Consider the following 22,968-nt stretch of genomic DNA (forward strand, 5'->3'; position numbering starts at 1 on the left):
TCCTCTGCATCTCTGTCCTAAATGGCTTGCCCCTTATCTTTAGACTGTGACCCCTGGTTCTGGACTCCCCCGCCATCGGGAACATCCTTCCTGCATCTAGTCTGTCTAGTCCTGTTAGAATTTTATAAGTTTCAATGAGATCCCCTCTCATTCTTCTAAACTCCAGCGAATATAAGCCCAATCGACCCAATCTCTCCTCATACCTCATTCCTGCCATCCCAGGTATCAGTCTGGTGAATCTTCGCTGCACTCCCTCCATGGCGAGAACATCCTTCCTCAGATAAGGCGACCAAAACTGCACACAATACTCAAGGTGTGGTCTCACCAAGGCCCTGTACAACTGCAGCAAGACATCCTAGCTCCTGTGCTTGAATTCTCTCGCTATGAAGGCCAACATGCCATTTGCCTTCTTAACCGCCTGCTGCACCTGCATGCTTACCTTCAGCGACGGGTGCACAAGGACACCCAGGTCTCATTGCACTTCCCCTTCTCCCAATCTATTGCCATTCAGATAATCTGCCTTCCTGTTTTTGTCACCAAAGTGGATAACCTCACATTTGTCCACATTATACTGCATCTGCCATGCATCTGCCCAATCACCCAACCTGTCCAAATCATACTGGAGTTTCTCTGCATCCTCCTCACAGCACACACGCCCACCCAGCTTTGTGTCGTCTGCAAACTTAGAGATATTCCATCTAGTTCCTTCGTCTAGATCATTAATATATATTGTGAATCGCTGGGGTCCTAGCACCGATCCCTGCGGTACCCCACTAGTCACTGCCTGCCACTCGGAAAAAGACCCGTTTATTCCAACTCTTTGCTTCCTGTCTGCCAACCAGTTCTCTATCCAAGTCAGTACCTTGCCCCCAATCCCATGTGCTTTAACTTTACACGCTAATCTCTTATGCGGGACCTTATCGAAAGCCTTCTGAAAGTCCAAATACACCACATCCACTGGTTCTCCCTTATCTATTCCACCAATTACATCCTCAAATAGTTCCAGTAGATTAGTCAAGCATGATTTACCTTTTGTAAATCCATGTTGACTTTGTCCGATCCTGTCACTGTTTTCCAAGTGCTCTGCTATTACATCTTTTATAATAATAGTGGGGTTACATTAGCTACCCTCCAATCCATGGGAACTGTTCGAGTCTATAGAATTTTGGAAGATGACCAGCAATGCATCTACTATTTCTAGGGCCACTTCCTTAAGTACCCTAGCATGTAGATTATCAGACCCTGGGGATTTATCGGCCCTCAATCCCGTCAATTTCCCTAACGCCATTTCCCTACAAATACTGATTTCATTCAGTTCCTCCCTCTCAGACCCTATGTTCCCTGACATCTCTGGGAGGTTATTTGTGTCCTCCTTTGTGAAGACAGTCCCAAAGTATGTATTTAATTGGTCAGCCATTTGTTTGTTCCCCATTATAAATTACCCTGATTCTGACTGCAAGGGACCTACGCCAATTTATATGTCCTCTCCTTGGATCTAATGCTTTCCCTAATTTCCCTTGTTAGCCACGGTTGCGCCACCTTTTTTGTTTTATTTTTATGTTGGACAGGGATTAGCAAATTCTGTAGTTCATCCATGCGGTCTTTGAATGTTTGCCATTGCCTATCCACCGTCAACCCTTTAAGTAACGTTCCCCAATCCAATCCAGCCTAGCCAACTCGCGCCTCATACCATCGTAGTTTCCTTTATTTAAATTCAGGACCCTAGTCTCTGAGTCAACTACTTCACTCTCCATCTTAATGAAGAATTCTATCATATTATGATCGCTCCTCCCCAAGGGGCCTCTCACAACAAGATTGCTAATCTGTCCTTTCTCATTACATAATACCCAGTCTAAGATGGCCTGATCTCTTGTTGGTTCCTCGACATATTGGTGCAGGAAACCATCCCGTATACACTCTTGGAATTCCTCCTCCACAGTATTGTTACTAATTTGGTTAGCCCAATCTATATGTAGATTAAAGTCACCCTTGATAACTGCTGTGCCCTTATTGCATGTGTCTCTAATTTCCTGTTTAGTGCCATCCCCAACCTCAGCATTACTGTTTGGGGGTCTGTATACAACTCCCGCTAACGTTTTCTGCCCCTTGGTATTTCTCCGCTCTACCCATACAGATGCCACATCAGAGCTAATATCCTTCCTTATTATTGTGTATTGTGTTAATCTCTTTAACCAGCAATGCTACCCCACCTCCTTTTCCTTTTTGCCTGTCCTTCCTGAATATTGAATACCCCTGGATGTTGAATTCCCAGCCTTGGTCACCCTGGAGCCATGTCTCCGTTATCCCAATTATATCATATCCGTTTACATCTATTTGCGCAGCTAATTCATCCACCTTATTACGAATGCTCCTCGCATTAAGACACAAAGCCTTCAGGCTTGTTTTTTTAACACTTGGTCTTTTTAGAATTATTATTTACTGTGGCCCTGTTTGATTTACACACCATTTCTCTGCCTTCCACTTGCTTTTCTCCTTCCTGTCTTTTGTTTCTATCCTTGCTTCCCTTTCCTCTGTCTCCCTGCACAGGTTCCCAACCTTCTGCCATACTTCCTGTTGTCTCACTACTTGTGTCACCCTTTTACCAGTACAAGTTCCTATGTCCACATTGATAACGGAACCTGCCCATGCAAACGCGTCGAGCTGTAGTTGCACCATCTTGCCACTTTTGGCGCTGTAGCACTTAAGTTTGCGACTCCCAGCTCCTCCTCATGTACTGACTGGTGAGAAACTCTTAATGCTCCAAGCAACCCTGTTTCACCTGAAGACTACACTTTGTCTCGACTCCCTGTGCGTGTAACCACAGTGGATCAACAAAATGACATAATTAATATAGTTATAATATTGGATAGAATTAATAGCACATGGCTACCTTGGATGTCTAATCTCTTTACAGCAAGTGTTCTGGGAACTATGTAGTTATTTTCCACATATCTAAGGATTTTAGAGACCTTTGATTTAAATGTTGGATTTTCAGCCAATGTGCACCTGGTTCAAATTTCCCCCTATATACGAATAATCCACTTGAGCAAAAGACTCTGTATAAGTGGTCCGCAGTTTACTCAGCTGTCAAATGGATGCCTGCAGTACTGGGAAGTCCAGAAGGCGTCCTGCATGAATGACGAGCATCCATCTTGACTCTGGGGCTTTGAAAGGAAGATGGACGCTCCCTCCTTTGCCTGGCTTTTGATTAAGGGGTGGCTGTGGGAAGCTTTGTTTTTTTAAAACATTAACTTTACTGCTTGTGGACTCCCCTGGCTAAGCAGGTTTATTCTGAGTAGATGAGCCATATAGATCAGAAAATTTCCAGGTTTGATCCCTGATCTGTGCTGATTTAGATCATCTCGGTCAAGTTGGCAGGAGGGCCACTAAAATTGGCTTCAGTTCTCTTGGTTTAAGGAGTAGGAAATCGGGCCAAATTCCAAGTTCTGGTCACTGTCCAGTGACCCTTGGAAGTGTGCTTTTGTGGGTTTGAGGTGTGGACAGGATCATGCTTGTCTCGGGGTCAAAGAGCCTACCATCACTCACTGTTGATGCTCACAGGTGAATATTGTCTACTTGGGTGGGTGTGCCTTGAATCATGCCCAACAAGGAGTCACACTTCAGGAGTAGAAGGGAGAAAATTGGCTCAAATCTTTCCACCATGTGTCTTGATCATGTGCTTTAATACACAGATCAGTAATGTGCTTCTGTCAAAGATGATTTCAGATCTTAATTCACTCTAAATCTCCATCACTTGCATGTAACCCGGCAAGGTGCATGTTGGAATATAAATAAACACTGTTGCAATTCTCCAGTTGATTGGTGACTGAGTCTATTTCTGCAAAAAAGGTTTTGTGACAGAACCTGTGAGCATCATTTAAGAGTTTATTGATGAGATCAATCTCTTGCTAATGTGCACTTGTGCAGATGTTCTGTTTTTAATTAGGAACCATCATGACCCTTGTTTTAAAAGTCTTTTATTTTCATTCCACAGGATTCGGTGAGGTTGTTGGCAGTAGAAGCTTGCGTGAGCATAGCCCAACTACTGCCCCAGGAAGATCTTGAGGCACTGGTGATGCCTACCCTACGGCAAGCAGTAGAGGACAAATCATGGCGTGTTCGCTATATGGTGGCAGACAAATTTTCTGAGGTGCGTATTGTGATTGTTTATTCATCTATATTGATTGGTCATCGGTTTAAGCACAGAGCTGCACCATTTCCTTTTCTGGACCTCCCACAAGTCCAAATTAAAATTGTAGCCTTTTTAATGGTCTATTTCTCTATTCCAGCCACACAGAATTTTTTTTGATTCTGTCAAAAGTCACGAAAACATAGTTTTCCCCACCAGTAACGGTATGCAAAAATCATTCGAAGTAAGAACGTGCAATTAGTTTGGCATGTTTGTAAAATGACCTCAATTTCCGTTATGACAAAGACAAATAAAGCCTTCGGGGGTGTGGGGAGAGAACAAGCTGCTGTGATTTTTGTTAGGTTCATTTAATTGATTTACTCTCCATATAATAAGTGCATATTGACACTTTTTTAAACAAAATCACAACGGGGTCTTGTAATGCCAGGTGTAATTTAGGAAACATAGTTGTACTTTATAAAAAAAAAAAATAAAAAAAAAATGCCAATGTGATCTTAGATTTGGAAATCTGTTTCGTAATGAGCTTGTATTAAGTGCATCTGTCGAATACCAAGAGAATTTGCACTGCATTGGGAATAATGCCACGGAGAGGGTGCAGAGGAGATTTACTAGAATGATGCCAAGAATGAGGGACTTCAATTATGTGGAGAGACCAGTGAAGCTGATATTGTTGGACTTGGAGCAGAGATGGTTAAGGGGAGATTTAACAGGTGTTAAAAATTACGAAAGGTTTTGATAGAGTAAATAAGGAGAAACTGTTTTCACTGGCAGGAGGGTCAGTGACCAGAGGCTGATTTAAGATAATTGGCGAACGAACCAGAGGGGAGATGAGAAACTTTTTTACGCCACGAGTTATGATCTGAAACGCATTGCCCGCAAGGGTGGTAGAATCAGATTCAGTAGTAACTTTCAAAAGGGAATTGAATACATACTTGAGTAGGAAAACTTTTGCAGGCTATGGAGATAAGGCAGGGGAGTGGGACTAATTGCTCTTTCAAAAAGCCAGCACAGGCATGATGGACTGATTGGTCACCTTGTGCTGTATGATTCTATGATGCTGAATATAACTTTACTATATCTCTGACAGCAATATGGATTGTTATGTGTAAAGCAGGAAACAACCAGACCAAAACCTTTATTTTTTTATTTTTTATTCATTGATGGGATGTGGGTGTCGCTGGCTAGGCCTGCATTTAGTGCCCATCCCTAATTGCCCTCGAGAAGATGGTGGTGAGCCGCCTTCTTGAACCGCTGCAGTCCATATGGTGTAGGTACTCCCACAATGCTGTTAGGAAGGGAGTTCCAGGATTTTGGCCCAGCGACAGTGAAGGAACGGCGATACAGTTCCAAGTCAGGATGGTGTGTGGCTTGGAGGGGAACTTGTAGGTGGTGATGTTCCCATGCGTCTGCTGCCCTTGTCCTTCTAAGTGTTAGAGGCCGTGGGTTTGGAAGGTGCTGTTGAAGGAGCTTTGGCGAGTTGCTGCAGTTCATCTTGTAGATGGTACACACTGCAGCCACAGTGCGCCGGTGGTGGAGGGAGTGATTATTATAAGGGGCTCTAGAGTATTGGGCCAAGAAGTAAATTGTCTTCAAAAACAGGTGGTTTCAAATTCTATATAATACTATTAGAGGCACTTACAAAATTGGTACCAATGCACTATTGGAAAAAAAATTGCATTAAAGACAGTATAGTTTTGTGTAATACGTTTCTTTTTTGTGATAATTTTAATTCAATTTGCTGCTGTCATCACAAGCGAGAGACCTGTAACCAAAGATACTTCCATTCTAGTGTTGTGTAACTCCAAATTCCCTGTCCACATACAACCCAATTTTAGAACAAGATCTATAACTGTATTGCTGAGTTCCTTTCAAAGTTTAAATGGAAATATAGTAGAGAACCCACCATTACACGTCACTGGAAATCCTGGTAACCGCTCTGTTTATGTATGTGCTAGTATGTAGATTGTTGGTAATGAATCTGGCTAGCAAGCTTCTTTCCCTTTATCACTCATTTCATTCCTCTTGCCTAACAGCTTCAGAAAGCAGTAGGTCCTGAAATTACCGAAAATGACCTGGTCCCAGCTTTTCAGAACCTGCTGAAAGACTGCGAGGCTGAAGTCCGTGCAGCTGGAGCCAACAAGGTCAAAGGTGGGTTTGGAATTCTTTTTATTTCTCATCATCCCAGGCCACTGTATTCCGTGCAGTACTGAGGGAGTGCTCAACTGCCGGCGGTGCCGTCAGGTGGGCGTAGAAGATCCCATGGCAATTTTTCAAAGACGAGCAAGAGCGTTTTCCCCTGGTGTCCTGAACCAATATTTATCCCTCAACCAACATCACTGAAACAGATAATAAAAACAGAAAATGCTAGAAATACTCAGCAGATCAGGCAGCATCTGTGGAGAGAGAAACAGAGTTGACGTTCCAGGTCGATAACCTTTCGTCAGAACTATTGTCCTCTTTCAGGTGCTGATTGACCTGCTTTGTATTTCAGCATTTTCTGTTTTTATTTCAGATTTCCAGCATTTATAGTGTGCTTTTCTCAGGAAATCTGAGCCTTGTGCTGCAGTATTTTTATGCCTGTTACCCCTTGGGACAATTTTACATGTTCTTTTCAGGCGATTACATTACAGAACATGGATTTACAGTTTTTTTTTAAGTGAGCAGGCTCACTACAAAGATGATCCTTCTGTGATTTTTGTTTCCCCACTGAATGTTATTTTATCCACAGAATCTGCCTTTAATCTTGCAACTTGAAATTAGGTAGATAAATTGTATTTGCTGTTTCGAATTGTGTCTAATTGCCAATCACACTTTTGTAATGGCCACTGCCTTGCTGTGAATTAGCGTGGAAGTAGAGCTGACGCTGATAAACATCACTGAATCGGCCATCTGGCCTGCCTCCATAAATCAAATGTTTCACATAATTCTGATGCGCCTGCCAACATATTTTGCCAGTCGTCCTCAGTGCTGCAGCTGGTCCTGTAGCCTCCATTGATGCCAAATCGCTATTTGAATCAATTTGCATTCTTTGCACCAATACAGCTTGGCCAAGAGTAAACAAAGAGGGAGTCTGGCACTTGGTACCTCCTTAAAAACTCTTGATGTTTAAGCTACAAACGCCAGCCTTGTCTTTCCTTGTACTTTTAAAATTGTATTTGAGAATCTTTTAAGAATCTGTATATAGGTAGATAGAAGTCTTAAGCTGTCTACTGTGCATTATGCTTAATCTGTTTTAAAAGTTAAAGGTTGAAGTTAAATGTCTTTGTTCTGTGTGCGAGCCCTGCTTTTAATGATACTATATATTATTCTGCAGATTTTTGTGAAAACCTGCCAGCAGATTGCAGGGAGACCGTCATAATGAACCACATCTTACCATATGTTAAGGTAAAATGTTTTCTCAAATTCCTGGCTGATTATGCAGCTTAAAAATGATGTAGCAGCTGATTTGATTTGCCTTAGAAAAACCAAAATCCCTTCACTTTTGAGAAGCAGGTGTTGATAGTAGATCGGTGCCTCGGAATCCAGTCATTTTTGATTGCCAGACTGCTTGTAACTGAAAAATCTTAATGTTTCTGAGCTTTTTGTTAATGTGGGAGTGACTTGTAAAGGCACTTTTTCATATTGTTTTGAAACGGCGAAGGTTTAGAAAGGTACACGGCCTAGTTTGCATAAAGAAGAAAGTATTGGCGCTTGTTGTGATTCTAATAATCTGAAAAATTAGTTTGAAATTTGCTCCAGTATCTCCAAGGCTGGAGTGCTGCAACATTGCATTTCAAATTTTTTTTTTTTTAATCGAGAAACAGAGGGCCAGGCCCCATAGTGGACAACAACACCAAAATGGAAAAGGGTGCGGGGAAAATGAGGTTAATCGGAAAGTAGTGATTAGGTGGTGCCAAGTTTGGGTGGGAGAATGGAGAAGTTGAGGAAGATAAGAAGTTCCAGAATTTTGCAGTCCGGGGAAATGATGGAATAGATTTGGAGACATAATTTCAACATAACGAGGATGCAGAGTGGAGGAAGAATGTGTGCGCGCCATCTGCAGCTTAGCAGCAAAAAAGAGGAAGTTAAGATTACCGACCTAAATAGTGTCAATAAAATGGAGACTGGTTGCAACAGAAAGATTAGCAGCTAGAGATGAGAGGGGTATTCCTTTCATGAGCTTTTTCTTGTTCAGACATGCAAGATGGAAACAATATTCATGCCTTGAACAAGACATGGGCTTTATAGAGTGTTAAAATTTGTTGTGGGAAGCTTCAGCAATATGGGAGATGTGCGTGGGAGTTCCATTTAAGGTCCGAGAAGATTTGAATCGAAGAATGTCTCTAGAAGGACTAAATGATGGAGTCAAGTTGGTTCCTATTGGTTGGTCTTGCGAGAGACCTGAAAAGCTGCATTGATGAATCAACAAAAAATCGAAGCTGTTGAGGTCATCCCCACCCCTCCAAATCTTGGTGTTTATTTCAGTTGAGTTGGGAGAGGTGGTGGGAGCCAAGATAAGAACTGAAATGACTTGAATCAATACCCCTGCCCCAGGAATGGTGCAAAAACGGCAGCTTTGATTAAGAGGCCAGACTGAGGGAGAAGTTTGAGATCTTTTAATTTCATCCCCTCTGCTTAGTAGCTCTCCATGACCACATGGCTGAAGCTGGTAACTCGCCATGTGAGCCTGTATGATATCTTCCTACAGCACAATGTGATTTCAACACTGCCGTAGTCATAAACCCAAGTTGATGAGCCTTGGGGTTAACATCAAAATTATACGAAATCTCTGAATTTTCAGTACTTGTAGTTTGTTGCAGGAACTCTGTTTTCCCGCATGGGCATGTTGGCTTATTGCTTAATGTACGAAAGATAGATGATTTCCCCCACCCCCAGACCAGGCTGAATTGTCTAAATGTATTTTAATATGCCTGTGTATCTGATCTGCCCTTGCAGTTAAGTGCTGAAATGATTCTAGGAAACTTGGATGTAAAAGCAGTTTTTTAGGTTTCATAAAATGTTGTAATGAATAATACCTGCTATTAGAAACAATTAGTCAGAACACCGTGATCTGCCCAAATTAATTTGGGCAGATCAGCTTTGAGAGGAATTTGAATGTACTAATGTAGCGTCGGCTAATAGTTTAAATTTGTGCTAATGATTGCAATGTGTAAATTCTGTTGGAATAACATACAACTGTAACACAAGTTGCAAAAGTTACTTGTACTGAATATATATATATATATATATATATTAGCACTGATTATATTCCCAGCCTGTAAATTGTGTTTTTATAATGTACTGGTATATTGCCCATGGTGTTGCCAATAGTCAGTTGATGAATATATTAAAGAATGGTGCTTTATTGGAAGAGAGAGACTACAACAAACTTGCTCCACAGAACCACCTAGTAGCCTGAGCTTGCAACTACACCATACAGTTGACATGGCAAAATCAAATTGGAAATGTTGGCATACCAATTTATAATAGTAAACATAGAAACATAGAGATAGGAACAGGAGTAGGCCATTCGGCCCTTCGAGCCTGCTCCGCCATTCAATGAGATCATGGCTGATCTTCCTCTGAGATCTTAGCTGATCTTACCAGTTCAGTACCCCGTCCCCGCCTTTTCTCCGTAACCCTTAATCCCCTTAGCCTTCAGAAATATATCCAATTCTCTCTTGAAAATATTTATTGAATTAGCCTTCACAGCCCTCTGTGGCAGGGAATTCCACAGGCTCACCACTCTTTGAGTGAAGAAATTCTTCCTCATCTCTGTTTTAAATGATTTGCCCGCTATTTTTAGACTGTGGCCCCTGGTTCTGTGCTCCCCTGCCATTGGAAACATTCTCTCTGAATTCAGCCTGTCCAGGCCTGCCATAATTTTAAGTGTTGACACAAAAGTATGACCACATGAATTAAAGATTTGTGGACAGGAACTGCACACCCAATACAAGATTTTTTCATAATATACACAGATAAATTCATTTATTGTTGAACTGTAACTTCTTCGTTTCCCATTTTTTTTTTGGTTCCTTCCTTTCCTGAAGGTGCTGGCTCATTTTGAGGTACAGGTACTGGCCCACCATCTGGTACCTTGGCATAATATCAATCCTTTTAATGTGCGATCCTGAACTGTGACTATCAATGAGCTATTTGATTTTAGGGGACATCAAGGCCCACTTCCAAACACCACCTTTAGGCTATTGAAAAATGATTCTAAGTACCTGAAACTGTAACAAGGTTCAAAACCTTCAGTTCTGTGATTTGTCTCAAAAGTGACAGGGCAATTTAAGGGGTGAATCCTGGCGTGATTCAAATTGTTGATCAGAAAAGGGGTTTCATTAAAATATTAATAAGCATGAATACAATTACTAATTCCTTTTTTAAGCCAATGTTTTTTCCCTTGCAAGTAAACTGACCATCTCTAATTGTGTGTTTAGATGGTGGTTGTCTTTGCTGCAATTCTCACATGATTGTGTAATCTGCTTTGTATTCTCAGTAGGTGGTTGATGGATCTGTGGGCGCATACAAGCGACTAGTCACGTGCATTGAAATGCACTGTGTGCCAGTTAGTGATGGGAGAATGACGGCCTGTTTGAATCTGTAGTTGTAGCAATCTTGAGGGGACTTTAAGACCAGATTTTGATTTAACACTTTGCTGGAATTACTAGTTACATTCTGATCTACTCTCCTGTATTCTGCTTCATTAAAGTTACATTTGAATGTTGTAGGTCCTAGCATGTATGAGAGACTTATTGTTCTTCAGTTCAGACAAATGGATATCCTCTCCTCCTCTAGCATAAGGCAGTAATTCCTCAACTTCCCCATGTGACTTGCATCGGGACCTGGAACTTTTGAAGTGCATTGTTTTAACATCTACGTATCTTTGTTGCAAATTCATAGACCATAAAAGCAACTGATTTTTAACACCACATGATCTTATAGTAAAACTCTTAATGGGGTATGGTAGCATAGTGGTTATGTTACTGGACTAGTAATCCAGAGGCCTGGACTAATGATCCGGAGTTCAGATCTCACCATGGCAGCTGGGGAATTTAAATTCAGCTAATTAAATAAATCTGGAATAAAAAGCTAGTATCAGTAATGGTGACCATGAAACTACCGGATTGTCGTAAAAACTTAATCTGGTTCACTGATGTCCTTTAGGGAAGGAAATCTGCTGTCCTTACCTGGTCTGGCCTATATGTGGCTCCAGACTCTTAACTGTGCTCTGAAATGGCCTAGCAAGTCACTCAGTTGTACCAAACCGCTACTGCAGTGGTTCAAGAAGGCAGCTCACCACCACTTTTAGGGATGGGCAATAAATGCTGGCCTTGCCAGTGACGCCCACATCTCATGAACTGATATGAAAAAAAATGACTGTCCAATTTTGAAAGTGAAAACCATATTATCTGTAATATGTACAGGAAACTGGTTTATCCGGAGGTTGTATGTCCGGAAACCTCGATCTACCGGCAGAAATCAGGAGCCGTTTTGTTAGGTTTTTTTTCAACAGTCAGGCTTTGCAAAGTCTCTCTGAAGCTGTTGCTAAGCTACAGAGATGCTTCCAAGGTACGGCCGACTGTGTAGAAGCTGTTGCTAAGCAACAGTGTTTGTTGCCAGATACGGAGCTGCAAATCTCCGTATGCTTCAACATTAACGCTGGTTTGTCCGGCAGTTTTGATAGATCGGCAACAGCTCAGTCCCGTCGGTGCCGGATATAACACAGTCTCCTGTAATGAGCATTATCTGCATCTCAATCAGGGTGGTTAAAGGTTTTGGGTTAGAGTTTGAGCACAAATGGAAAATTGTCGTCTTTGTGAGTGGAGCTAAGAGTTTCATGAGGAAGCATCCAGAACCTAGTTTAATTACACTTTGAGTTTCACAGGTTTAAAGAAAAATGGGAGTTGGCCATTGTGATTTAGCATTCATAGAAATATGGGCAAGAAAAGTTTAGTTAGTGCCCTACACAGATGTGAAGAACAGAAATGCCGAGTTTGCTTTTGTCTAACTTTGGAGCTGTTGCTCATCACGTGAGTGTGGCTAACACTGCAGCCTGTGACCTATCTGACTAGGCTTTTATTTCATGCTTCTATGGTTTCTTTTTCAGGAACTTGTCTCTGATACTAATCAACACGTGAAGTCAGCTCTGGCCTCTGTTATTATGGGTCTATCCACCATCCTGGGCAAGGACAGCACAGTTGAACACTTGCTTCCTCTATTCTTGGCTCAACTCAAAGATGAGGTAATGATCATACCATGCAGCAAAACTAACATACTGATTTTAGACAATTAAAACTGATTGCAGTTATAGATAAACTAAAATTACTGCAATGGAACATTAAGTTGTCACAGTTGACTACTTCACACGGGTGATTAGTAAAACTGGTTTCACTGTATACTGCTTCAGAACTGCTGTTACTCAAAGTGGAGATGGAAGGGAGGTCACTCTTTTACTGCCCATTATACAATTGTAGATAAACACACCACTTGAATAATTATTAGTCATGCATCTAGATGCTGGAACTTGACAGAAAAGCTTTATACTGGTAATCACTAACTGAAGGTGATGAGGGTATACATGCTTATCTTGATATAGGACCCTGGATTAATGTGATAGTATGGTGTGATGCACTATGCCATTGGTTCATGTCACCCTGATTACTATTGCCGTGAGAGATTCATGCAAAGAAGCGGCAGTCAGCCAACGTTCCTGCTAAGCTGCGCGGCCACGCAGCGGTCTGGAGGTCCGCGCAGGCCGGCCACCGGCTTTTCAATGGAAATAACCGTGCATGCGTGAACATTTGAATGGGCTACGCAGCCAGTTAAAGGGCCCACGCACAAAAAAAAAAATCCAGGGAACATTGCAGTCAACCCATGCCCATCTCAGTGCCATATTGTTGGGTAACAAATACTATATCTGGTATTTGTAAAGTTTAATACTAATTGCTTGTAACTACCCTGATGTTTAACATTTTTAAATTTTGTTCTATTTTGCGCTGAATGTATGGAAAGGACAACTGCAGTTTCCAATGGATTCTCTCCAGCTGTGCAGTTAGTTACATAAGTTTTAGATGGATTAGAGTTAATTTGCAGTACATTCTTCAGATGCGATGATTTGCTGGCATGGGAATGCTCCTGACCATGGTGGTGGACAGTTTTACAGAGTTGCTTTGCTAAGTTACAGAATCTTGTGTATTGTGCTAAAGGTGAATTGCTTAATGGTGTGAGGGGACTATCCTTTTTTAAAAAGCTATTCTATAATTCACTGCATCCTCTTCAAGCTTGGCTTGAAGTGACTTTTGTTCAAAAGTGCTGTCCAATGCTGTTGCAAGTCTGAATTTAGTTTTATAAGTAATTTTTATGGATCATTCTACATGGGATACTCTGTTTTTTCTTGTTAATTCAACAGTGTAGAAAACGCTTTGATCTTTCAGGAGTAGCTGACAGAAATGCCAAATGTGCATCTTTAAACGGTCTACTCTTAATTTGAATTATGTTAATTTGAATTGAAATCATGTAAAAAATACCTTTTATGCTGTTTCATTAAAATGTCTTAATTTGAGCTACTGGATAATTTGATTTGACTTAATAGACTGTAGTAACAAAGTAGGAAATGCATAATTATTGCGTACTCATTGTGTACTAGTTAATCACTACATGGTCAATCCTGCTGTTCAGTATAAAGGAGGACGTTGAAAACTGAGGTACCCCATAGGTGCTACTTTTGAAATAACATCTCCCTGAATTAGAGATGCAAAGTGAGAAATACCTTTCCTTTACCCTTTTTTCCCCGATGGGAGCTTTTATCAACTGAACGAGGCAATGCAAATATTTCCTGTGTAGGTTATGGTTTCTAACTGCAAAGGAATGATCTTTTGCATTTCTAGAAATTTAAAACCCTTAATTGTGCTTTGTGTGTAGAAGGAGATGACTTCAAAGTATCGATTACTCCTCTTCTGAGACTCCACTCAAAATACATTCCTGTTTGATTACTTGTCTGTTACTAGAAGCTCTAAATTGGTTACAGTCTTGACCTCTCCTAAAACAAATATTTTTTGTGGCCAATTGCTTGTCTACATTTTGGTCACTCATTGTATATAATTTGTCAGTAAGCTTATTTAGTGTGCTGGTATCAATGAAAAATCATACTTCAGACACTATGGTTTAGCATTGTGCCATTAAGCTTCTGTGACTCACTCAATCTCCATTATTAATTTATGAAATTGGCTGCAAACCTTATTCACTTTCTTTCAAGGTTTCTGTCAGTAAAGCACTCAAGCAACAAGTTCACCTCAAAATTTAACCTAAAGCAAAATATAATTGAGAAACTTTTGAAAGCCCTAATTTGTCCATTGATAAAGCTCTAGGCATATCTCTGTACTCCATTTGTCATGGGGACAATACTTTATGAATGTTTAGATAACTCTTTGGGGGAGGAGGAAGGGTAGGAAAAAGCGACTGTTGATCCATCTTCTGTTCAATCCTCATCCTCTGTCCTCCGCATCTTTGAGGTAAGAACCATTGATTTGCTTGGCTTATCATTTATACCAAAGTAAGAAGATTGTCTTTCTCCCCCTAGTGCCCTGAAGTTCGTTTGAATATCATCTCTAACCTGGACTGTGTGAATGAAGTTATAGGAATTCGCCAGCTATCGCAATCCCTTCTGCCAGCCATTGTGGAGTTAGCAGAAGATGCCAAGTGGAGGGTGCGTCTGGCAATAATAGAGTACATGCCTCTACTTGCAGGACAGTTGGTACGTTGTGTCTTCCAAATATTTTTGTGATGTGTTAACAATGGGTTAAAATGTATTCCCTGGAGACATAAAAACAGATTGTAAATATTTCTATAGGTATGTAAATAAGAGATTCGTGAAAGTAAACGTGGGCCCATTAGAGGCAGAGAAGGGAGAAATTATCAATGGCAATAAGGAAATGGCAGAGACATTAAACACATACTTTGTATCTGTCTTGATAGAGACAAAAAACATTCCGGAAATAATTGGGAACCAAGGGTCCAGTGAGAATGAGGAACTTAAAGAAATCAGTATAAGTAAAGACATAGTACTGGAGACATTAATGGGACTAAGTGGCGACAAATCCCCTGGACCCGACGACCTGCATCCTCGGGTTTTAAAAGAGGTAGCTGCAGAGATAGTGGATGCACTGGTATTAATCTTCCAGAATTCCCTAGATTCTGGAACAGTCCCCAAGGATTGGAAGGTAGCAAATGTAACCCCGCTATTTAAGAAAGGAGGCAGAGAAAAAAACGGGGAACTGTAGGCCAGTTAGCCTGACATCAGTAGTAGGTAAAATGCTAGAATCTATTATTGGGGATGTGGTCACAGGGCGCTTAGAAAATCGTAATATGATTGGGCAGAGTCAACTTGGTTTTATGAAAGGGAAAGCGTGTTTGACAAATCTGTTCGAGGTTTTTGAAGATGTAACTAGTAGGATGGATAAGGGATATAGTGTATTTGGATTTTCAAAAAGCATTCGATAAGGTGCCACACAAGAGGTTATTACACAAAATGAGGACTCATGGGATTGGGGTAATATATTCGCATGGATTGATGATTTGTTAATGGACAGAAAACAGAGAGTAGGAATAAACGGGAATTTTTCGAGTTGGCAGGCTGTAACTAGCAGGGTACCACAAGGACCATAGAAACATAGGACCATAGGAGCAGGAGTCGGCCATTCGGCCCTTCGAGCCTGCTCCGCCATTCAATATGATCATGGCTGATCCTCTATCTCAGTACCATATTCCCGCTCTCTCCCCAAGATCAGTGCTTGGGCCTCAGCTATTTACAAACTATATTAATGACTTGGATGAAGGGACTGAGCGTAATGTAACATATTTGCTGATGATACAAAGTTAGGTGGGAAAGTAAGCTGTGAGGAAGATGCAGAGAGATGTAGACAGGTTGACTGAGTGGGCAAGAGCACGACAAAAGGAATACAATGTGGGGAAGTGTGAAGTTATCCACCTGGGTAGGAAAAACAAAAAAGCAGAATATTTTTTTGAATGGTGAGAGACTGGGAAATGTTTGCATTCAGAGGGACCTGGGTGTCCTTGTACATGAATCACAAAGTTAACATGCAGGTACAGCACGCAATTAGGAAAGCAAATGGTATGTTAGCTTTTGTTACAAAGGGATTAGAGTATAAGAGTAAAGAAGTCTTACTACAATTATACATGGCATTTGTGAGGCCACACCTGGAGTACTGTGTACAGTTCTGGTCTCCTTACTTGCCTTAGAGGGAGTGCAACAAAGGTTCACTAGACTGGTTCCTGGGATGTGGGGATTGCCCTATGAGGAGAGATTGAGTAGACGAGGCCTATATTCCCTAGAGTTTAGAAGAATGAGAGGTGATCTCATTGAAACATATAGAATTCTTAAGGGGCTTGACCGGGTTAATGCTGAGAAAATGTTTACCCTGGCTAGGCATTCTAGAACACGGGGTCACTTCTCTCAATAAGGGGTCGGCCATTTAAGACACAGATGAGGGGAAATTTATTCACTCAAAGGGTTGTGAATCTTTGGAATTCTCTACCCCAGAGAACTGTGGATGCTCAGTCGTTGAGTATATTCAAGACAGAGGTCGATAAAATGTGGGAAATTAAGGGATATGCGGATAGTGTGGGAAGGTGGAGTTGAGGTAAAAGATCAGCCATGATCTTGTTGAATGGTGGAGCAGGCTCGAAGGGCCAAATGGCCATCTCCAGCTCCTATTGCTTATGTTCTTGTAGGTTAAAATGTATTCCTTAGATGGGACTTGCTACTGCTTCAGAAAAATGTCTTTTTTCAAACTGAATTCTCAAAAAGATGCATTTACCTACAGGAAACTTCGTGATATCCGGCACCGACGGGACCGGCGTGATGCCGACCTATGAAAACTTCCGGACAGACCAGCGCTAATGTTGAAGGATACGGAGGTTTTCATCTCCGTATCTGACAACAAACACTGTTGCTTAGCAACAGCTTGTAAACAGTCGGCCCGTACCTTGGAAGCGTCTCTGTAGCTTAGCAACAGCTTCAGAGAGACTTTCCAGAGACTGTTTTAAAAAAAAATGTTAGGTTTTTTTCCTTTTTTTTTCTTCTAACAAAACGGCTGCTGATTTCTGCCGTTGATCAAGGTTTCCGGACATACAACCTCCGGATAAACCAAAGTTTCCTGTATATTTATGGAAGTCAATTCTTTTTTTAATTTGGTGAAAGAACTGACTTTGTGTATGTTTGAGTGACTTTGCTCCCTTCTGCACCAAAAGAGAGTTAATAATGGTTGTGTTTACCTGCAGCACACAGACTCAAAGTCCCAGTACTGAGTTGGCTGATACTGGTCGAAATAGCAGTAGGGGTACTAAAATTGATCTTGGGCTTAGGAGGGTTCCTGCTCCTGATTCCTATACTTGAGATAAACCTCTCCTTGCGTTTATGTTATGTGATGACGAGATTGAGTTTGGTTGTGATGCTGGCCATAGTCAAATAGTCGGTCAATACACCCTGCCTCCACTCTGATGAAGAATGGTCACTTGGGTGAAGCACTGAAGGCTTACTGCTCGAGTGTCCTTCAGTGAGGTGGGTAGTTATTTTATGCAGAACCACATCATGCATGTCAGGTGACACTTTAACTGATCTTTTCCATAACACACTATTTTGCTAAATTCAGGTGGCTTCATTTCAGCTGAAGATTGCACTTTTCCATCTTCTGTATTCTCACATCATTTAGAAAGGAAGCAACTACTCTTTAATATACTCCTGTATATTAAGTTTGCAATACACAAAACTTAAATTGTTTGTACATCATTTGAGTTTTGCCACTTTCATATCACATAATATACAGGGTTTGTTCTGAAAATAACAGTACAAGTATAATTCAGGTAAGATAATTGAAGTGTGCAATAAGTGGGTTAGATCAAATTTTGAGGGGTTACGCCTGGGTCAGCAATAATTACTATAACTTTGCCACACGTTTCAAAACCTTAGGACAGGACCTAGAAATTAACATAAGAGCATAAGAAATAGGAGCAGGAGTCGGCCATACAGCCCCTCGAGCATGCTCTGCCATTCAGAAAGATTATGGCTGATCTTCGACCTCAACACTTTCCTGCCTGATCCCCATATCCCTTGATTCCCCTAGAGTCCAAAAATCTGTTGATCTCAGCCTTGAATATACTCACCGACTCAGCATCCACAGCCCTTTGGGGTAGAGAATGCCGAAGATTCACAACCCTCTGAGTGAAGAAATTACTCCTCGTCTCTGTCTTAAATGGCCGACCCCTTATCCTGAACTGTGATCCCTAGTTCTAGACTCTCCAGCCAGGGGAAACAACCTCTCAGCATCTACCCTGTCACGTTAAATTAAAGGTGTACCCGTGCTGCAGTGATGAAACAATTTAAAGTAAAGATTGCAGTATTGTTACTATATTGCCCAGCAACTGGGGGAAGCGCTGTTTTTTTTATAACTGCAATAAATAGCATGTTATCTTACCTTGGATATTATTGCCTTTGGCTCGGTGCCAAAGATTGCTCCCTACAATCTGGAGTGTGCCTTTATCTGTCCAGCATCTATGTAATTGTAGTGACCCCAGGATTGAACAGAAATCTTCGGCGTTGTATTTGGATCGGTGAATGTATCACATGTTCCCATGTAATCTTGACTTTGGAACGTGTTAAGAGTAAACATTCTATTAGGCTTGTTTAGGCTGCAAACTACCAAATAGACTTATTAAACAGCAAATAGCTAAGGGAACAGTCACAGAGAAGAACAGTAATTACAGACTTTATTATATTTCTACATTGACAAGAAACAGTAGTCACATCTCCTGCACTGACACGCAACTTGAAACTGGACCTGAAGCAAGGTCCAGGATGTAGCCTCACATGGTCGTTTGCTGATGAGCTTCCACAGAGCCTCTTGCCCCTCTCCCCATCTAATGTATTCAGAAAACTGGTGCACTGGTCGAAGGTTACCAAATAAAAACACACCTAAGGCAGCTCCTCGCTACAGACCTGACCATCAGATAGACTACAAAGTATTACCCTGACCTCCTGCAACCTTCTTACAGACCAGACTCCATCCAGTCTTCCCTGGATTCCCAGGACAAAGAGGCATCAAGTATTTATCTGGTTGCCACTTGCAATAGGATTGCAAGTCATCTCCCAGTATGCCTTTTCCTTACCCAACCAAGGTTTTAAGCTGACAGTCAACCAAACTGAATAGACAAATACCTAAGCTGATTCTTGGGAATAATTACCCTTTTGAAGTGACCTTTTGTGTACCAGATCACAGTGTGTAATCTCTGCGGCCTGAGGAAGCAACTAGCAGCAGCTAAGATTTAAAGTAGCTGCCAGTTTCTATACGAAGATATTAGAATAGGTTTTCTTATTAGAAATGTGACCAAAACTTCCCGTCCGTCGTGCAGTGCTTACGTGCTTTATAGTTCATTATCGCAACTATTCAGTATTGATGTTTTTACAAAAAGTCTTGGCAAGTAAAGAGATGTAGCCCTGCTGTAAGCAGTGTACGCAGATCATAGATAATTAAAAATACAGCTGCATGGAAACCCATGGGAGTTTTTAATTAGGTTGCATATGAAAATAAAGTAATCATAGAATCGTGTAATCATAGAATCGTGTAATCATAGAATCGTGCAATCATGCAGCCACACACTCTGGGAAAATCCTAGATTGTCCCATGTGATTGAATCCTCTCCAAAATATGAAACTGTTTTAAAATCAATTGGGTTGGGGGCGCGAAGGAAGGAAGAAAACGAATAATGTGTTGCAATGTGAAGGGTGAGAAGCTACACTGGTCTAGAGATACGGGATTTGTAACTCCAGCAGTGTAGCACAAGTAAAATAACCCATCAGTATTTTAAAAAAAACATGAAACTAAAAATGTCTCCTGCTTTGCGTCTGGCTTGATGGAACTGTGCTCGTAATGATCTTACCAGTTTCATTAGAGTTGGATGTCCCCAATCATTTAGTTACTGGAATGATTACCATGGAGTTACATGATGACGCAATGCAAAGCTGATTGCTGTAGCTTAATGGGTTTGCATTATTGCAGTAGGATATTTAAGTGCTTTTACAAGCAGTGAAAAATAAGTAACCCATTTCCTGAGGAAGGGGAGAGGACTATTTTAAAGGAGTTGTTTTTTGTTTTCCTCTTGGATGGTGGTCTTCTATTATCCTGGCACTAAGCAACTTATTTAAGGATATTCAAAATGACTTGCTGTAAGTAGCTTAAGTAAGTGAAATAACACAAGTGAGTATATTTTGTATAACCACCTGCTACTGCTAGATCTAGTCCTGTAGAGTTCAGTGGGACAATTTGACCCCCTCTTATTCTTCCAATGCACACCTGCCGTTAGGTTACTGAAATTAGTTGTTGGGCATCTGCTAAACATGCTATTATTAGCTGGGCCATATAATTTTTTTTTAACATGGGTTAAAAAAAGCTGCAATGAGTATCTTTACAAAACGTATGAAACACGAATTATTTTGCTTGCCACTGAAGTACGCTAGCCTGTCAGACCTTCAAAGTGATGTATTTTGTCGGGATCTTCATTGACATTCTTTTTTAAACCTATTTAGGGGGTAGAGTTTTTTGATGAGAAGTTGAACTCCTTGTGCATGACATGGCTGGTGGATCACGGTGAGTATCAGCTTGATACTGCATTTTGCTGCTATAATGGTTCTGCATAGTTATTTTCTTGAGATCCGCTCATCAGTGCTTCATTTTATTCAGCAACCTTAATTTAGTTTTTCATTTTATTTAAAAAAAAAACAAAACAATTCTTTCCTAGATTGAGATCTGCATGATGTTGGGTTCCATTCCACTTGTGTCTTATCTTCATATGGTATCTGCCAAACTGGCATCAAGCTCCAGTGACTTTTGATTGGGGTTTAACCAGCAAGGAAATACTTTTGTGATGTCTATAGTGGGAGTAAAAAAATGTTAGCTTGGAGGAGGGGCTTTTGTGTGAATTTTGTGGTGGAGAGAACCTAGCCATCACTGACTGAAATGTTGATCTCCTTGGGGAAATGAACTGTTGCAATGGTACTAACTGTAAGCTGCTGCTTTACTGAGCCACTTGTATAATTTACAATTTTCCAAGTTTTAATTTACCTCTTTGCTTTGACATATGGCTGCAAAGTTGAAGATTTTGTGATAGATTTTTGACTTCTATATACGTGGCTTGGGAACTATTTTAAGTGTTTAGTTAAGGTTTGAAGATTTGTTATACAGTTATAGGCCCTGGAATGTTCACCTTTGGCACTTTCCAGCTACAGAATTGACTTTCTTTCCAAGTCATGTTGAGTTAAATTAAGTTAATGATCCGTACCCTAGTTTGGAGTTCCAGTTCCGAACTGATCCTGGCCAGTGTCGGGAAGATGTTAGGTCAGTGACTCGTGTTTTAAATCCGATTGATGGCCAGAGCCTGCCTGAACAAAGGAAGCTTGTCATTTTAAATTCTGGCGTAATATACCTCCTTTACACTCCCCCAACTGCTCCATGATGTTCTGAGTTGAATAGATAATGAAAACGGCAGCAGTGCTGAATCAGTTCCAACTCCTAAACCGGCTGTATAGAGAAGAATATAATTATGGATGTAATAAATTGAGTCTAGATTAAAGATTTTTGAATATTGCAGAATGGTCCAGCTCTCTGTCAGAATTATGGACTTATTTTTTCAAGTGACTTTTCCCTCACTGAAGAACCACTTATTCCCTCCACTTCTATAGAGTAGTTATTATTCCAAATGTATTATGCTGCATTTCGTCCACATATAAATGTCTATTACAGTTAACTTGTCTGTACGATAAGCAGCCTGTGTTATAAATTACAATAGCAAAATACTGCGGATGCTGGAAACCCTGCTGAGTATTTCCAGCATTTTCTGTTGTTATTTTGTATTATAAATTACACGTCTCACAATTTTGATACATATTTTGTATGCACTTGGTGTCTACTGCATTTAAAAAAAAAAAAAAATACTTCTCAAGAGTATATTGTTACTGGACATATTCCACATTCATTCATTAATCACTGCCACCAATAAATTGCAATAAAAGTACAAATGGTTGGTCTCAAATGAGAATGTGAAACCCCAAATTAAATTTCAAAGTACAAGGATTAATAGTGTTTCAGACTCATGCATGTCCTGCTTTAGTAAAGTGAGAAGTTTCTCATCATTCACAAAACTGAATTCTGTGACTTTTTTAGAAGCCATTCTCCTCCTCCACCCCCCCCCCCCAAATGTTAATAATGTAAATTCAACTTTACCCTTTTGTCTTGACTGCATCTCATCCAGTGCCTATAGATCCTTGTATTGCAGCTCCCCACTGACTAATGGTTGGAATTCCATGCATAGGACAAATGTTTGAGTAGCAGTTGGCTGACTGTCAAGATTTAGTTAAGGTTAATTTACAGTAAACATGCAACCTTTCTCTGTGGAATGTGTCACAGATACTGGCAGCAACCCATGCTGGGCGACTGGAATTGCAGGCGGCCCAGGAGGGGTCCGACAGATCAGCACTTTGCAGAACAGTAAACAAGGCTAGGGAGACGTGCAGTGCAGCAGCTTTCATTTAAGTCCCTGTTTAGATTTTTTTTAAACCCTTTGTTTCAAACAGTAAACAATTTTTTTCTCCATCCTCTTATTAGCTTAATTGGAAAATTAATGTTAGGAATTCATACCGATACTGTGGAATTAATGTAAAGCCATAGTTTAATATCTCAAGGACGAACTGGAGCTATGTACACAGTTTGGTGTTGCAATGTGTTGACATGGTAACAGTGTACCATAGAGTAGCTAAATGTGGG

The 22,968-nt window shown here is 40.8% G+C and overlaps 1 protein-coding gene across 1 annotated transcript in view; it reads left to right on the forward strand.

Moving 5' to 3' along the window:
• Window positions 1-22,968, forward strand: part of LOC147100318 (serine/threonine-protein phosphatase 2A 65 kDa regulatory subunit A beta isoform) — a 61,031-nt gene that overhangs the window by 22,487 nt on the left and 15,576 nt on the right. Inside the window, exons 6-11 of the mRNA XM_085967883.1 lie at window positions 3,995-4,150; window positions 6,184-6,298; window positions 7,464-7,534; window positions 12,243-12,377; window positions 14,715-14,888; window positions 20,736-20,796. Of these exons, the coding sequence (XP_085824009.1) occupies window positions 3,995-4,150; window positions 6,184-6,298; window positions 7,464-7,534; window positions 12,243-12,377; window positions 14,715-14,888; window positions 20,736-20,796 (712 nt within the window). The remainder of the gene's footprint in view (window positions 1-3,994; window positions 4,151-6,183; window positions 6,299-7,463; window positions 7,535-12,242; window positions 12,378-14,714; window positions 14,889-20,735; window positions 20,797-22,968) is intronic.

Source organism: Somniosus microcephalus, chromosome 26 (assembly GCF_052327205.1).
Source record: "Somniosus microcephalus isolate GS21.2 chromosome 26, FLI_Smic_1.0, whole genome shotgun sequence".
Lineage (NCBI taxonomy): Eukaryota > Metazoa > Chordata > Chondrichthyes > Squaliformes > Somniosidae > Somniosus > Somniosus microcephalus.